The sequence below is a fragment of the Strigops habroptila genome, chromosome 21 (assembly GCF_004027225.2).
Source record: "Strigops habroptila isolate Jane chromosome 21, bStrHab1.2.pri, whole genome shotgun sequence".
Taxonomy (NCBI): Eukaryota; Metazoa; Chordata; class Aves; order Psittaciformes; family Psittacidae; genus Strigops; species Strigops habroptila.
The window spans coordinates 448,047-464,567 of record NC_044297.2 but is presented as its reverse complement, the minus strand read 5'-3'; the positions used below and the strand labels follow the sequence as shown (position 1 = coordinate 464,567).

Below are 16,521 nucleotides of genomic sequence, written 5' to 3'. Positions count from 1 at the left end.
GGCGGCGCGGCGGGGGCGGCGGCCGCTCTGTGCGCGCGGCGGGGGTGTCGGTGGTGAGCGGCAGGCATGGCGGCGGCGGCGGAGGGGCCCGCGGCGCGGTTCGAGCACATGGGGCTGGACCCGCGGCTCCTGCGGGTGCGGCGGGGCCGGGGCCGGGGCCGGGGCCGGGGGGGCCTGGAGGGGGGAGCCTCGGTGGGGACCGGGCTCGGGTGGAGGAGGCCGGGAAGGGCCGGTGCTGTGCGCGCCGTTGGGCACCGGGGGTTGTTGGGGGGGGACGGACATGAGGGCACCGGGGCCCTCAGTGGGGAGGGGAACGGGGCACCGGGCGCCTAGGGGGCCGTTAAGGGCCTGGGTGAGGGACATGAGGCGATGAGAAGGGATATGGGGTACAACGGGGTGTGGGGCGCTGCTGGGGCAGGGGAACATGGGGGGCACAGCCAGGACTGGGGGGGCACTGAAGCATAGGGGGGGTAAAATGAGGTTTGGGGGCAGTGGCAAGGCTGTGGGGCACGGCTGGGGCAGAACATGGGGGACACAGCCGGGGTTTGGGGGCACTGGGAGGGTTTGGGGGGCACTGCTGGGGCCCAAGGGCTTGAGGGGCACTGAGGGCTTGGGGGGGCACTGCTGTGGCTGGGGAATAGGGGGGTACAACGGGGTTTGGGGCTGGAGAACATGGGGGGCACAGCCAGGGCTTGGGGGCACCGTGAGGGGGGTGGGACACTGGGGGGGCAGGGGGGGGCCCGGGGCGTTGGCAGCCGGGGGCCCCCCCGCGGAGGGCTCGGCTGTGCCGGGGTCGGGCTCACCCCGGGGCCGGGCTCACCCCGGGGCCGGCCCCACAGGCGGTGGCGGAGCTGGGCTGGGCCTGCCCCACATCCATCCAGGCCGAGGCCATCCCGCTGGCGCTGGAGGGCCGGGACCTGCTGGTGCGCGCCCGGACCGGCTCCGGGAAGACGGGAGCGTACGGGCTGCCCCTGCTGCAGCACCTCCTGCGCGCCACCGAGGTGAGCCGCGGCACCCGCCCCACGGCGTCACAGCTCCGTGGGGCCTGGCGTGGGGTGTGGGGGCTCCGTGGGGCACAGGGGCTCTGTGGGGCATGGGGTGGGATGTGGGGGCTCCATGGGACACAGGGGCTCTGCGGGGATAGGGGTGGTATGTCAGGTATGGGGGCTCCATGGAGTACATGGGGGCTCTATGGGGCAGAGGGGCTCTGTGGGGTACGTGAGGAGAGTCGGGCTCTGTGGGGCATGGGGTGGTATGTGGGGTATGGGGCTCCATGGGGCACAGGGGCTCTGTGGGGATAGGGGCGGTATGTCGGGTATTCGGGCTCCATGGAGTACATGGGGGCTCCGTGGGGCAGAGGGGCTGTGTGGGGCAGAGGGGCCCTGTGTGGCAGAGGGGCCCTGTGGGGCAGAGGGGCTCCGTGGGGCAGAGGGGTGCTGTGGGGCAGAGGGGCTCAGTGGGGCAGAGGGGCCCTGTGGGGCAGAGGGGCTCCGTGGGGCAGAGGGGTGCTGTGGGGCAGAGGGGCTCAGTGGGGCAGAGAGGCTCTATGGGGCAGAGGAGCCCTGTGGGGCAGAGAGGCTCTATGGGGCAGAGGAGCCCTGTGGGGCAGAGGGGCTCCGCGGGGCAGAGGGGTGCTGTGGGGCAGAGGGGCTCAGTGGGGCAGAGAGGCTCTATGGGGCAGAGGAGCCCTGTGGGGCAGAGGGGCCCTGTGGGGCAGAGGGGCCCTGTGGGGCAGGGGGGCTCCGTGGGGCAGAGGGGTGCTGTGGGGCAGAGGGGCTCAGTGGGGCAGAGAGGCTCTATGGGGCAGAGGAGCCCTGTGGGGCAGAGGGGCCCTGTGGGGCAGAGGGGCTCCGCGGGGCAGAGGGGCCCTGTGGGGCAGAGGGGCCCTGTGGGGCAGAGGGGCTCCGCGGGGCAGAGGGGCCCTGTGGGGCAGAGAGGCTCCGCGGGGCAGAGGGGCCCTGTGGGGCAGAGGGGCTCCGTGGGGCAGAGGGGCCCTGTGGGGCAGAGGGGCCCTGTGGGGCAGAGGGGCTCCGTGGGGCAGAGGGGCCCTGTGGGGCAGAGGGGCCCTGTGGGGCAGGGGGGCTCCGCGGGGCAGAGGGGCTGTGTGGGGCAGAGGGGCCCTGTGGGGCAGGGGGGCTCCGCGGGGCAGAGGGGCGCCGTGGGCGGTGCGGGCGCTGAGCGGTGCGTGGCGGGGCGCAGGCTGGCGGCGCGGTGCCGCAGGCGGTGCGGGCGCTGGTGCTGGTGCCGTCGCGGGAGCTGGCGCTGCAGGTGCTGCGCTGCCTGCGCCGCCTGGCGGCTGCCACCCGCCTGCGCGTGGCCGAGCTGGGCGACGGGGACCCCGCGGCGCTGCGGTGAGTGCCCCCCCCGAGACCCCCGCGGACCCCTGTGACCCACTGTGACCCCGGTGTCACCCCATCACCCCTTGGTGTCACCCTGTCACCATCTGCTGTCACCGGGTCACCCCCAGTGTCCCCCTGTCACCTGTTGATCTCACCTTGTCACCCCCCACTGTCACCATTTCACCACACAGTGTCACCCTGTCACCCTTTAGTGTCACCCTTTTACCCCCCAGTGTCACCACGTCACCCCCAGAGTCACCCAGCACCCTCTGTGTCACCCTGTCACCCCCCAGTGTCCGCCTGTCACCCCCCCAGTGTCACCCTGTCACCCCCCCAGTGTCACCCTGTCACCCCCCAGTGTCACCCTGTCACCCCCCAGTGTCACCGCGTCGCCCCCAGAGTCACCCAGCACCCTCTGTGTCACCCCCCAGTGTCACCCTGTCACCCCCCCAGTGTCTCCCTGTCACCCCCCAGTGTCACCCCAGCACCTTCTGCTGTCCCTGTGTCACCCCCAGTGTCACCCTGTCACCCCTTGGCATCCCCTTGTCACCCTCCAGTGTCACCCCATCACCCCACAGACCCCCTTATCCCTCCCGTGGCCACCCATACCAACCCCCGCGGCGCGCTGCCACCCCCCCGTGGCGCGTGCCCCCACGGTGACCGGCTGTCTCAGGCCGGTGGTGGCGGCGCAGCCGGACGTGCTGGTGGGGACGCCGGGGCGGGTGCTGGCGCAGGTCAGTGCCCGCAGCCTGCTCCTGCGGCGCTCGCTGCAGCTGCTGGTGCTGGACGAGGCCGACCTGCTCCTGGGCTTCGGCTGCCTTGAGGACATCAAGGCCCTGCTCTGGTGAGCGGCTGGGGGGCACGGGGGCACCCACACGGCTTGGGGGCACCCACACGGCTTGGGGGGCGCTGCTGGGGCTGGGGAATAGGGGGGTACAACAGGGCTTGGGGACAGTGGCAGGGCTGGGAGGCACTGCTGGGGCAGGAGAACATGGGGGGCACCCATAGGGCTTGGGGGGACACTAAAGCATTGGGGGGCACTGCTGGGGCTGGGGAATAGGGGGGTACAACAGGGGTTGGAGCACTGCTGGGGCAGGAGAACATGGGGGGCACAGCCAGGGCTTGGGGGGCACTGCTGTGGGTGGGGAATGAGGGGGGTACAATGGGGTTTGGAGCACTGCTGGGGCAGGAGAACGTGGGGGCACAGCCAGGGCATGGGGGGACAGTAAAGCATTGGGGGGCACTGCTGGGGCTGGGGAATAAGGGGGGTACAACAGGGGTTGGAGTGCTGCTGGGGCAGGAGAATGTGGGGGGCACCCACAGCACTTGGGGGCACTGTTGGGGCTGGGGAATAAGGGGGTACAATGGGGTTTGGAGCACTGCTGGGGCAGGAGAACATGGGGGGCACAGCCAGGGCTTGGGGGAACAGTAAAGCATTGGGGGGCACTGCTGGGGCTGGGGAATGAGGGGGGTACAGTGGGGTTTGGAGCACTGCTGGGGCAGGAGAATGTGGGAGGCACCCACAGGGCTTGGGGGGACACTAAAGCATTGGGGGGCACTGCTGGGGCTGGGGAATAGGGGGGTACAACAGGGGTTGGAGCACTGCTGGGGCAGGAGAACATGGGGGGCACCCACAGCACTTGGGGGCGCTGAGAGGGTTTGGGTGGCACTGAGGGCTTGGGGGGCACAGTGGGGTTCAGGGGCCGGTGCCTGGGATCTGGGGGTCCCGTCCCCCCCATAGACAAGGCGCTGACCCCCCGCGCCCCCCCAGCCACCTCCCCAAGATCTACCAGGCGCTGCTGGTGTCGGCCACGTTCAGCCCCGACGTGGAGGCGCTGAAGGAGCTGGTGCTGCACAACCCGGTGAGCGCCATGGGGGGGCCGGGCTGCGTTTTGGGGTCTGAGACAGGTTTGGGGGGGTCTGGGGCAGGTTTGGGGGGTCCAGGGGCAGGTTTGAGAGGGGTTGAGGTTGGGTTGGGGGTTCTGAAGGGGGTTTGGGGGGCCCTGGGTGCAGGTTTGGGGGGTTTGAGGTTGGGTTGGGGGTTCTGAAGGGGGTTTGGGGGGCCCTGGGGGCAGGTTTGGGGGGGTCTGAGGGAGTTTTAAGGGGTCCAGGGGAGGCTTGAAGTCCAAGGGGAGGTTTGGGGTGTCCAGTGGGAGATTTGGGGGAGCCAGGGGCAGGTTTGGGGGCTCAAAGGGAGCTTTGGGGGGATCCTGGGGGAGGATTTGGGGATCTGGTGGGAGATTTGGGGGGTCCAGGGGCAGGTTTGGGGCATGTGGGGGAGGCTCGGAGGGGTTGAGGGGAGGTTTGGGGGGTCTGAGGGCAGGTTTGGGGGATCAGAAGGGAGATTTGAGGGCTCTGAGGGAGGGTTGGAGGGTCAGAGGTTGCTGTGGGGGATCCAGTGGGAAGTTTGGGGGATCCAGGGAGGAGTTTGGGGGGTCTGAGGGAGGATTGGGGGATCCTGGAGGAGGATTTGGGGATCTGGTGGGAGGTTTGGGGTGTCCAGGGGCAGGTTTGGGGGGTCTGAGGTTGGTTTGGGGTGTCCAGGGGAGGTTGGGGGTGTCCGTGGGAGGTGTGGGGCACGCAGGGGCAGGTTTGGGGTGTCAGTGGAAGGTGTGGGGCAGCGGGGGCAGTTTGGGGTGTCTGGGGGAGGTTTGGGGTGTCCATGGGAGCTGTGGGGCAGTGGGAGCAGGTTTGGGGTGTGCAGGGGCAGGTTTGGGGGGTCTGAGGTTGGTTTGGGGTGTCCAGGGGAGGTTTGAGGTGTCCATGGGAGCCGTGGGGCAGTGGGGGCAGGTTTGGGGTGTGCAGGGGCAGGTTTGGGGTGTCTGAGGTTGGTTTGGGGTGTCCAGGGGCGGTTCGGGGTGTCGGTGCAGCCGTGGGGCAGCAGGGGCAGGTTTGGGGTGTCCGGGGGCAGGTTCGGGGTGTGCGGGGGCAGTTTGGGGTGTCCGGGGGCGGTTCGGGGTGTCGGGGCAGCCGCGGGGCAGCGGGGCCGGCCGCTGGGTGCCGCCGCGCGGGGCTGACGGCGCGGCGCTGGGGCAGGTGCGGCTGTGCCCGGCGCAGGCCCCGCTGCCGGGCCCGGCGCAGCTGCGGCAGCTGGTGCTGCGCTGCGGCACGGCCGAGGACAAGGCGCTGGTGCTGGTGGCGCTGCTGCGGCTGCGGGTGCTGCGCGGCCGGGCCCTGCTCTTCGCCTCGTCCCCGCCGCGCTGCTACCGCCTCAAGCTCCTCCTCGAGCAGTTCGGCCTCGGCGCCTGCGCGCTCAACCCCGAGCTGCCCGCGCGCTCCCGGTGAGCCCCGCCCCCGCCGGCCGGCCCGCGCCGGGGGGTGCCCCACGGCAAGGGGGTGCCCCGGGAAGCCGGGGCGCTGCGGGGGGGTGGGTGGGACAAGCAAGGGGTGGCCTTAGGGTGCTCCTTGGGGGCACGGGGGGGACAAGGGTGTCCCAGGGCAATGGGGTGCCCCGGGGAGCTGGGGCGCTGCGGGGTCGGGATGAGCAAGGGGTGGCCTCAGGGTGCTCCTTGGGGATAAGGGGTGTCCCGTGGGAATAGGGTGCCCCAGGGAGCTGGGGCACTGCTGGGGGGCAGGACAAGCAAGGGGTGGCCTTAGGGTGCTCCTTGGGGGCACAGGGGGGACAAGGGTGTCCCATGGCAATAGGGTGCCCCGAGGAGCTGGGGCACTGCTGGGGGGGTGGGAGAAGGTAGCCGTAGGGTGCTCCTTGGGGAGAAGGGGTGTCCCATGGCAATAGGGTGCTCCGGGGAGCTGGGGCGATGCAGGGGGGTGGGAGAAGGAAGGGGTGGCCATAGGGTGCTCCTTGGGGATAAGGGGTGCCCCATGGCAATAGGGTGCCCCAGGGAGCTGGGGCACTGCTTGGGGGTGCAAGAAGGAAGGGGTGGCCCTAGGGTGCTCCTTGGGGACAAGGAGGGGACAAGGGTGTCCCATGGCAATAGGGTGCTAATGGGGAAGGGACACCCGGGGGGGGGCTGTGGAGGAGGGTGAAGGGGAAAATGGGGTGCCCTTGGTGCCCATGAAGGGTACAGGGGGTGATGGGGTGCCCCGGGGAGCAGGGTGGCTGCTGGGGGGGTGGAACAAGGTGAGGGGCGGCCTTGGAGGGGGGAAGTTGGGGTGCTCCTTGGGGACACCATGGAAACAGGGTGCTCTTGGGGTGCTGGGGGGATACCCATGGGGGTCCCAGGAGGTTGTGGGGTGCCTGGGGGGGGGTCACCCCAAGTCGGGTGCTGAGGCCCCCCCCGTGTCGCAGGTGTCACATCATCGCCCAGTTCAACCGCGGCATCTACGACTACATCGTGGCCACGGACGAGGCGCCGGAGCCGGAGCAGCCGCGGCGCAAGAAGCGCCGGGGGGGGGCCCAGGGGTGAGCCCGGGGGCACCGGGTGGGGCTCCGGGTCACCGGGGTGTCCCCATGGCACTGGGGGGGTCCCTGTGGCACTGGGGGGGGTCAGTGGGGCCGTGTCCTGCTGCACCCAGGGGGTGTTTGGGACAGGGAATGTCACCCGGAGCCATGGGGCTGCTGCTGCCCTGGGGGGTCCCTGTCCCCGAGGGGGGTCCCTGTCCCCGAGGGGGGTCCCTTGGGGCACACCCCCTTTTTGGGGGGCTCTTTGCCCTGTCCCTGGGGCTCTGGGGTCCCCGTGTCCAGGGGCTCCCTGTGCTCACATGGATGTTGGTCCCCAGCGTGTGCCCTGTCCCGTTGTCCCTGTGCCCATGTGAGTGTCCGTGTCCCTTGCCCAGGGTGTCCCTGTGTCCTTGGGGGGGTTCCCAACACCTCACGTGCGTGTGTCCCCCCCCCAGCAAGGGCAAGGACCCCGAGTTCAGCGTCTCGCGGGGCATCGACTTCCAGAACGTGGCCGCTGTCATCAACTTCGACGTGCCCGACACGGTCGAGTCCTACATCCACCGCGTGGGCAGGTCCGTGGGGGCCCGGGGGGGGCGCAGGGAGCCGCGGGGGTGCCCGCACGGGGGGGTCCCAGCGCCGTGTCCCCCCCGTGCCGCAGGACGGCGCGTGCGGACAACCCCGGCACGGCGCTGACGCTGGCGCTGCCCGAGGAGCAGGAGAGCCTGGCCCGCATCGAGGACGCGCTGACAGGAGGTTGGGGGTCCCCGTGGCCCATCCTGGGGGGTTGAGGGGGGGGCACCGTGGGGGGGGGGGGTCAGACAAGCAGGGGGTGACCCCCTGTGTCCCCCCCGCAGACAATGGCGAGTCCATGCTGCAGCCCTACAAGTTCTGCATGGAGGAGATCGAGGGGCTGCGCTACCGCTGCCGGGTACGTGAGCAATGGGGGGGGGGGTGGTAGCACCGGTTTGGGGGTGCCACCCCCTGACCCCCCCCCCCGTGTCCCCCCCTCCCCAGGACGCCATGCGCGCGGTCACCAAGCAGGCGGTGAAGGAAGCGCGGCTGCGGGAGATCAAGGACGAGCTGCTCAACTCCGAGAAGCTCAAGGTAACAACGACCCCCCCCCAATGCTCTGGGGGGGCCCGGGGGGGGCCCAGGCGCTGCCCACCCCCAGTTCTATGCGTGTGTGGCCCCCCCCAGGCGTATTTCGAGGACAACCCCCGGGACCTGCACGTCCTGCGCCACGACAAGCCCCTGCACCCGGCCATCGTGCAGCCGCACCTCCGCAACGTGCCCGACTACCTGGGTACGGCCCCGCCGCCCGGGGGGGGGGGGACACACGCGCGGGGCTGCCCCTGAGCCCCCCCTCACCGCTGTGTCTGCCCCCAGTGCCCCCCAGCCTCCGCGGTGTCGTCAAACCCAACCCCAAGAAGCGCAGGGGGCAGCGGCCGCCCCACACCGGAGCCACCCGACGGGGCGCGGCGACGGTGAGCGGGGAGCGGGCACGGGGGGGACCCCCCCGCGGTGTCCCCTTTGCTGCCGGGGGGGTCCTGATGGTGCTTTTCTTCCCCCCCCATGTCCAGTCCCACGGCTCCGGGAACCCGCTGCAGAACTTCAAGTACACGCGGCGCCGGGTCAAGCGTCCCGGTGCTGCGGCGCCGTCCTGAGCCCCCCCCCCGGCCCCCCCCCGGGGCTCACCCTGCACCCCGGTGTTTGTGCCCAATAAAGGTGCTCCCGGCGCTGCCAGGGGTGACAGGGACGGTTGGTGACGCAGGGGAACTCACTGGGCAAAGGTGCCCCGATGTTATCAGCCCCCCTTATCACAGCCATAAACAGGGCAAGGACACGGCGCGGGTGGGGGGAACCCCGGCTTTGGGGTTCGGGGTGTCCCAGTGTTGCCGTGAGCCGGGTAAGCGGGTGTGGGGGGTGCTGGCGCCGTGGGGTGGGTGCCCCGAGTCGTGTCACTCACCAAGACCCCTTCTGGTGGTTACAGCATCTCGTGGGGTCCAGCTCCGGCCAGAGCCCGTCCCGGCACCGCGGCACCATCAGTGCCAGCCCCTGGGGCCGGTCCTGCCCCCCCCCACATCCCTGTGCCAGGATCCCCCCTCATCCGTGAGCCCCATCCCACACCCCGGTGCTGGGATCCCCTGAGCCCCATCCCACATCCTGGTGCTGGGATCCCCCTCACCCTGAGCCGCATTCCACATCCTGGTGCTGGGGTCCCCCTCACCCTGAGCCACATTCCACATCCTGGTGCTGGGATCCCCTGAGCCCCATCCCACATCCTGGTGCTGGGATCCCCCTCACCCTGAGCCACATCCCACATCCCGGTGCTGGGATCCCCTGAGCCACATCCCACATCCCGGTGCTGGGATCCCCCTGAGCCCCATCCCGCATCCCGCTGCTGGGATCTCCCCATTGCACATCCTGGTACTGGGATCCCCCTCACCATGAGCCCAATCCCACATCCCTGTGCTGGGATTCCCCCTGAGCCCCATCCCGGTGCCCGGCAGTGCCGGCGGCGCCGGTGCCGTGCCGGGGGGCACCTCCCTGGCACCGTTATCGACCGGGGTTAATGATCACAAGGGCTTTACGGCTCCACCAGGGCCTGATTGGCTTCGGCGCCGTCAGGCCAGACTGCACCGGCGGCGGCAGCGGGCAGGCAGCCGCGGGACCGGGGCGCACAGGGGCCGGGTGGCACCGGCAGCACCTTGTGCCCACGATGCCGGGGGCCACCGCGGTGGCCGGCGCGGTGCTGGTGGCGCTGCTGGCGCTGGTGAGTGCCCGGGGCCGGGGGAGCGGGGATGGGCACCGTGAACACGGCTGCGGTGGGGCTGGGGGGGCACTGGCACAGGGTGCCCAGAGAAGCTGTGGCTGCCCCATCCCTGGCAGTGTTCAAGGCCAGGTTGGACACAGGGGCTTGGAGCAACCTGCTCTAGTGGAAGGTGTCCCTGCCCGTGGCAGGGGTTGGGGCTGGAGGAGCCTTAAGGTCCCTTCACCCCAACCCATCCCATGGCTCCGGCCCCCGCAGGCAGCTGCGGAGTGGACCCCGATCCACAGCCCCGGCGTCTGCGCCTTCTATGACGAGTGCGGCTACAACCCGGAGGTGAACGTGTCGCTGGTGGCCTCCAAGGTGCCGTGTGTGTCCAACACGCCGGCGCGGGAGGCCACGGGCGGGCTCCTGACGCTGCTGAGCTCCGTGTGCCCGGAGCTGGTGCGCGACATGGCCGGGACGCCGCGGGTGTGCTGCAGCCTGGCGCAGCTCGTGGCGCTGCAGGTCAGCGTGGCGCTCTCCGGCACCGTGCTGGCGCGCTGCCCCTCCTGCGCCCGCAACTTCGCCAACATCCACTGCAACAACATCTGCAGCCCCGACCAGAGCCTCTTCATCAACGTCACGCGCGCGCTGCCGGTGGAGGGCACGTCGGAGTTCGCTGTCGTCGAGTACCAGTGCTTCTACCAGCAGGAGTTCGCCGATGCCGCCTTCACCTCGTGCCATGGTGTCCGGCTCCCGGTCACCGGCGGCTACGCCCTGGACAGCATGTGCGGGCGCTACGGCGCGCAGCTCTGCACCGCGCAGCGCTGGCTGGACTTCCAAGGGGACAAGAACAACGGGCTGTCGCCGCTGCAGATCAACTTCTACCTCGTGCCCAACGGCACGAGCCCCGGCGATGCCCTGGAGCCGCTGAGCGCCCGGGCCTACAGCTGCAGCGAGGCGCCCAGCGACGAGGAGGAGCCGTGCTCGTGCCAGGACTGCGACGAGTCCTGCCCCACCATCACCCCCCCGGCCGGCCCCGCGCCCCCCTTCCGCATCGGCGCCGCCGACGGCGCGCTGGTGCTCTGCGGGCTGCTCTTCGCCCTCCTCGCCTTCCTCTTCCTCCTCGCCTTGTGCTGCCGGCACCGCAGCTCCAAGAAGGGCGTCGTGCTGCAGCCGGCCCCGGCGCGCGCCCCCGGCTGCTCGGAGCGATGGGGCGATGCCGGGCACCGGGCGCTGACCAGGGCGTTCCGGTGGTGGGGGACGCTGGTGGCCTCGCACCCGGTGCCGGTGCTGGTGGTGGCGGTGGCGGTGGCGGCGGGGCTGTCGACCGGGTTCCGCGTCCTGCACCTCACCACCGACCCGGTGGAGCTGTGGTCGGCGCCGGGCAGCCGCGCGCGGCAAGAGAAAGCCTTTTACGACCAACACTTCGGGCCGTTCCTCCGCACCAACCAGGTGATCGTGACGGCGCTGCGGGGCAGCGGCTCCAGCTACGACTCGACGCTGTTCGGCGCCACCAACTTCAGCGCGGTGCTGACCATGGAGGTGCTGCAGGCGCTACTGGAGCTGCAGCAGCGCTTGGCGGCCGCGACGGCGGAGGCGCCGGGCACGGGCAGGACGGTGACGCTGCAGGACGTGTGCTACGCGCCGCTGAACCCCAGCAGCCCCACGGCCGCCGACTGCTGCGTCAACAGCGTCACCCAGTACTTCCAGAACAACGGCACCCACCTGGCCATGGTCGCGCAGGCCGACAGCCAAGGCACCGGCACCGTGGACTGGCGCGACCACCTCATCTACTGCGTCAAGTGGGTGCTGCAGCGCCGGCGGAGCGGGGCTGGGTGACGGGGGACCAGCGCGGTGACGGCACCGGTGTCTGTCCCCCGCCAGCTCCCCGCTGTCCTTCAAGGACATCACGACGCTGGAGCTGAGCTGCATGGCTGACTACGGCGGCCCCGTGTTCCCCTACATCGCCTTCGGCGGCTACAGCGGTGAGCAGGATGGGGCGCGCCGGGGGTGTCACTTGGTGGGATGGTTGTGTCACCCCGTGGGACCGGTGTCGCGTTGTGCGGTGGTGGGACATCACCCGGTGAGACGCGACCCAGGGGTTGGGTGTCACAATGGGATGTCACCCCATGGGGTGTCCCTCTGTGGGATGTCACTTGGTGGGGATGGGTATCATGTCACCCTATGGGGTGTCACCTAATGGGATGTCACCTGGTGGGATGGGTGTCACATCGCTGGGTGGTGGGATGTCACCAAGTGGGATGGGTGTCATAGCACCCCATGGGATGTCACCCTATGGGATGTCACCCGGTGGGATGGGTGTCATAGCACCTATAGGATGTCACCCTATGGGATGTCACCTGCTGGGATGGGTATCATGTCACCGCATGGGATGTCACCCTATGGGATGTCACCTGATGGTTGTCACATCGCCGGGTTGTGGGATGTCACCCGGTGGGATGGATGTCGTAGCACCTATGGGATGTCACCTGCTGGGATGGGTGTCATGTCACCCCATGGGATGCCACCTGAAGCGATGTCACCCGGCGGGACGGGTGTCACGTCACCCAGCGGTGGGATGTCACCCGCCGGCTGTCTCCCATGGCGCGGGTGTCCCCAGGCTCGGAGTACACGGAGGCCGAGGCGCTGATCGTCACCTACTCGCTCAACAACTTCCCGCGCGAGGACCCGCGGTACGAGTGGGTGCTGAGCTGGGAGAGCCGCTTCCTCGAGCTGGTCAGGGACTTCCAGCGCACCCACGGCCAAAACCTGTCCGTCGCCTTCATGGCCGAGGTGAGGCACCACGGGGGGGCCCGGCAGCACCCATGGGTGCCCGGCCCCCCCTCACCCACCTCCCACCCCTCAGCGCTCACTGGAGGACGAGATCAGCCGCACCATGGGCCAGGACATCCCCGTCTTCGGCACCAGCTACTTCGTGGTGTTCGCCTACATCGCGGTGGCGCTGGGCGAGTACACGGCCTGGCGCCGCGTCATGGTGGGTGTCAGGGGGGGCTCGGGGTGGTGGCGGCACCTTTGGGTGCCCTGTTGGGTGCTGAGTGTCCCCATCGCAGGTGGAGTTGAAGGTGATGCTGGCGCTGGGCGGCATCGCCGTGGTCGTTGGCTCCGTGTTCTCCGCCATGGGGCTGCTGGCGCTGCTGGGGCTGCCCTCGTCCCTCATCATCCTCGAGGTTGTGCCCTTCCTCGTCCTTGCCGTGGGCGCTGACAACATCTTCATCTTCGTGCAGGAGTACCAGGTTGTGGGGCACGGGGGGCACCGTGGGGCGGGGGGCACCGGGACGCCTTGGGGACAGGGTTCCTGTGGGGCTGGTGGCACAGGGACAACTTGGGGACAGGGTCCCCCTGGAGCACAGGAGACCTGTGGGTATGGAGGTCCTGTGGGCATCCCCATGGTCTCAGCACATGTCAGGGTCACCCATTGTCCCTATGGGTCGGGGTCACCCATGGTCCCAGTGCGGGTCCCAGTGTGTGTTGGGGTCACCCATGATCCTGGTGTGGGTCCTGGTGCAGGTCCCAGTGAGGGTCCTGGTGCAGGTCCTGGTGTGGGTCCCGGTGTGGGTTGGGGTCACCCATGGTCCCAGTGTGGATCCCAGTGTGGGTCAGGGTCATGGTCCCGGTGTGGGTCGGGGTGCAGGTCAAGGTGGGGGTCGGGGTGCGGGTGGGGGTGTGGGTCAGGGTGCGGGTGGGGGTGCGGGTGGGGGTGCGGGTCGGGGTGCCGGTCGGGGTGCGGGTCGGGGTGCAGGTGTGGGTGCAGGTCAGGGTGCAGGTGGGGGCGCGGGTCAGGGTGCAGGTGGGGGCGCGGGTCAGGGTGCAGGTGGGGGTGCGGGTCAGGGTGCGGGTGGGGGTGTGGGTCAGGATGCGGGTGGGGGTGCGGGTCAGGGTGCAGGTGGGGGTGCGGGTCAGGGTGCGGGTGGGGGTGTGGGTCAGCGTGCGGGTGGGGGTGCGGGTGGGGGTGCGGGTCAGGGTGCGGGTGGGGGTGCGGGTCAGGGTGTGGGTCAGGATGCAGGTGGGGGTGCAGGTCAGGGTGCATGTGGGGGCGCGGGTCGGGGTCACCACGCTCCCGCTGTGGCAGCAGCAGTCGTCGCGGGAGCCGGGCGAGCGGCGGGAGCAGCACATCGCGCGGGTGTTGGCGCAGGTCGCCCCCAGCATGGCGCTGTGCAGCCTCTCCGAGGTCATCTGCTTCCTGCTGGGTGAGCGCCACGGGGACAGGGGGGAGCCCAGAGACATGGGGGGAGCACAGGGATACAGGGGCACAGGGGGGCATGGCGGCAAGGCAGGGTACAGGGACATAGGGGACACAGAGGCACAGGGTGGGTATGGGGACATGGGGTGACATGGGGGACACAGTGGTCGGGGTGCCACAGGGACATGGGGGGCACAGGGGAATAAAGGTGTACCCATGGGTGCTGGGGCACTGGGGGCACTGGGTGCCGGTGTGACCGGTGTGACGGGCGCCCCGGCGCCGCTGTGCCCGTGCCAGGCGCGCTCTCCTCCATGCCGGCCGTGCGCACCTTCGCCCTCACGGCCGCTCTCGCCATCGCCTTCGACTTCCTGCTCCAGATCTCCGCCTTCGTGGCGATCCTGGCGCTCGACGCCCGGCGGGAGGAGGTGGGAAACGGCGGGGTGGAGGGGAGAACAAAGGCGCGGGGGGGATGGTGTCCCCAGGGTGCCCATGGGGTGCTCTGTGCCCGGGGCGGATGGAGGGGGCACAGGGGCAGGATGGGGGTGTCTCTGGGGGGGTTGTCACGTGTTCCTCACGGTGCCGCCAGGCCTCGCGCCCGGACGTGTGCTGCTGCTGCCGCCAGGACAAGGGGCCTCCGCGCCCGGGGCTGCGGCTGCTGCGGCCGCTCCTGCAGCGCCTGGTCCCGGGGCTGCTGCACCCGCGAGTGCGGCCCCTCGTGGTGAGCGGCGGGGAGAGGGGCGGGGCGATGCGAGGGGGCGTGGCTTGGGAGAGGGGCGGGGCTTGCTGGAGGGGCGGGGCTTGAGAGAGGGGGTGGGGCGGGACGAGGGGCGGAGCTTGGGGAGAGGGGCGGGGGTTGGGTGAGGGGCGGTGCTTGGGAGAGGTGCGGGGCTGGGGAGAAGGGCGGGGCTGGAGAAGAGGGGCGGGGCTTGGGGAGAGGGGCGGGGCGTTGGGTGAGAGGCACTGCTTGGGAGAGGGGCGGGGCTGGGGAGAAGGGCGGGGCTTGGGGAAGGGGCGATGCCTATAAGGGCGGGGCTTGGGAGAGGGGCGGGGCTTGGGAAGAGGGGCGGGGCTGGATAGAGGGGCGGGGTTGGGGGAGGGGCGGGGCTGGGGAGAGGGGCGGGGCTTGGAGCTGGGGGCGGGGCTCTGGGCGTGTTGCGGGATCCGGGGGGTTCCTTATGGGGCCGGGAGGGTTCTTGCCCCCCCCCCCCCCCCCCCAAGTGTTCCTGAAGTGGGGAGGAAATGGGGGGGTGGTTATGGGTGTGGGGAGAGTCCTGGGGGGTTCCTTGGGGATGTGGGGGGGGGGACATGGGGGTGCTGGGGGGCACTGGGGGGCTCAAGGGTGCGGGGGGGGGGCCCCCTCATGGGCGCTGCTGCTGCTGCTGCAGGTGCTGCTCTTCCTCTTCCTCTCCTGCACCGGGCTCTACCTGATGCTGCAGGTGCCCGTGGGGCTGGACCAGGAGCTCGCCATGCCCCAGGTGGGGACCCCACACCCCATGGGGACACCCCAGCCCGTGGGGATGCCTGGGGGCAGTGGGGCTCGTGTGGGGCTGCTGGGGAGGGGGCGAGGTTCCTATAGTGAGAGTCTGGCCCTATGGGGGATGTCACTGTAGGGGGATGGCTCCTATAGGGCAACTATGGGCCAGTGTGAGGCTGGTGTGGCCACTTATGGGCACAGCATAGCCCCATATGGGTTTACCCAGGGGTGGGGTGTCCCCAACCAGGGTGCCATGGGGACACTACAGCCTCATGTAAGGCTGCCATGGGGATGGGGTGGCTTCTATGGGGCCAGCACAGGGGTGGTGTGGGCACAGCATGATCCCCATGGGGCTGGGGAAACACAGGGATGGTGAGACCCCACTGGGGACCACCAGACCCCCTGGGTGCTGTGCTGGGTGCTGTGTTGGGTGCCATGGTGGGTGCCATGGTGGGTGCCATGGTAGGTGCCAGCACCCATCTGACACTTGGTGGGTGCCCCCAGGACTCCTACGTGCTCCAGTACTTCAGTGCCCTCAACCAGTACCTGGCTGTGGGGGTCCCCACGTTCTTCGTCACCACCGAGGGCTACAACTTCTCGTCCACCGATGGCACCAACGGGATCTGCTCCAGCTCCGGCTGCGACAGCGACTCGCTGACCCACATGGTGGAGATGGCCACGCGCTTCCCCGACGTGTGAGTGCGCTGCGGGCGCGGGGGGCGGCGCGGGGACCCCCCCGCGGCTCCTGAGCACGGCCCCTCCCCAGGTCCTTCCTGGCCATCCCGGCCACCTCCTGGCTCGACGACTTCCTCGACTGGCTCAACCCCACCAGCCGCTGCTGCCGCATCCACCAGTTTGGCAACGCCAGTGGCCAGTTCTGCCCCGCCACCAGCGGTGAGGGGGGACGGGGGAGCCGCCGGGGTGGCTGCTGGGTGCGCATTGGGGGTGTGTTGGGTGTACGTTGTGGTGGCCTTTGGGTGTACGTTGAGTGTTCACCATGGTGGCTGTTGGGTCTACATTGGGTGCCCACCATGGTGACTATTTGGTCTACATTGGGTGTCCACCATGGTGGCCACTGGTTGTGCATTGGGTGCCCACCATGGTGCCCGTTGGGTGCCCACCGTGGTGCCCATCGGGTGTATGTTGGCTGCTCATCATAGTGGCCACTAGGTGTATGTTGAGATCCCACCATGGTGGCTATTTGGTGTATGTTGGTTGCCCATCATGGTGGCCATAAGGTCCATCTTGGGTGTCCATCACCCTGGTGGCCATTGAGTCTATATTGGGTGCCCACCATGGTGGCCATTGGTTGTGAATTGGGTACCCACCATGGTGGCCGTTCAGCCTGCATTGGGTGCCCACCATGGTGGCCATTCAGCCTGCATTGGGTGCCCACCATGGTGGCCATTGGGT

General features: G+C 69.9%; 2 protein-coding genes across 2 annotated transcripts in view; both read left to right on the top strand.

Moving 5' to 3' along the window:
• Positions 1 to 24: 24 nt before the first annotated feature.
• DDX56 (DEAD-box helicase 56) lies at positions 25 to 8,438 on the top strand. Its single transcript, XM_030510009.1, has 14 exons — positions 25 to 135; positions 840 to 1,001; positions 2,200 to 2,351; positions 3,013 to 3,183; positions 4,111 to 4,201; positions 5,376 to 5,620; positions 6,589 to 6,702; positions 7,137 to 7,253; positions 7,340 to 7,434; positions 7,536 to 7,609; positions 7,696 to 7,785; positions 7,879 to 7,984; positions 8,068 to 8,165; positions 8,262 to 8,438. The coding sequence occupies exons 1-14, from the start codon at positions 67 to 69 to the stop codon at positions 8,343 to 8,345; spliced, it is 1,668 nt and encodes a 555-aa protein (XP_030365869.1). The 5' UTR covers positions 25 to 66; the 3' UTR covers positions 8,346 to 8,438.
• An 815-nt stretch (positions 8,439 to 9,253) lies between these two features.
• LOC115618567 (NPC1-like intracellular cholesterol transporter 1) overlaps positions 9,254 to 16,521 on the top strand; it is an 8,466-nt gene continuing 1,198 nt past the window's right edge. The window contains exons 1-12 of the mRNA XM_030510277.1: positions 9,254 to 9,454; positions 9,668 to 11,235; positions 11,318 to 11,418; positions 12,054 to 12,226; positions 12,300 to 12,428; positions 12,505 to 12,687; positions 13,524 to 13,641; positions 13,932 to 14,059; positions 14,221 to 14,352; positions 15,020 to 15,109; positions 15,613 to 15,803; positions 15,875 to 16,002. Coding sequence (XP_030366137.1) covers positions 9,254 to 9,454; positions 9,668 to 11,235; positions 11,318 to 11,418; positions 12,054 to 12,226; positions 12,300 to 12,428; positions 12,505 to 12,687; positions 13,524 to 13,641; positions 13,932 to 14,059; positions 14,221 to 14,352; positions 15,020 to 15,109; positions 15,613 to 15,803; positions 15,875 to 16,002 — 3,142 coding nt within the window. The remainder of the gene's footprint in view (positions 9,455 to 9,667; positions 11,236 to 11,317; positions 11,419 to 12,053; positions 12,227 to 12,299; positions 12,429 to 12,504; positions 12,688 to 13,523; positions 13,642 to 13,931; positions 14,060 to 14,220; positions 14,353 to 15,019; positions 15,110 to 15,612; positions 15,804 to 15,874; positions 16,003 to 16,521) is intronic.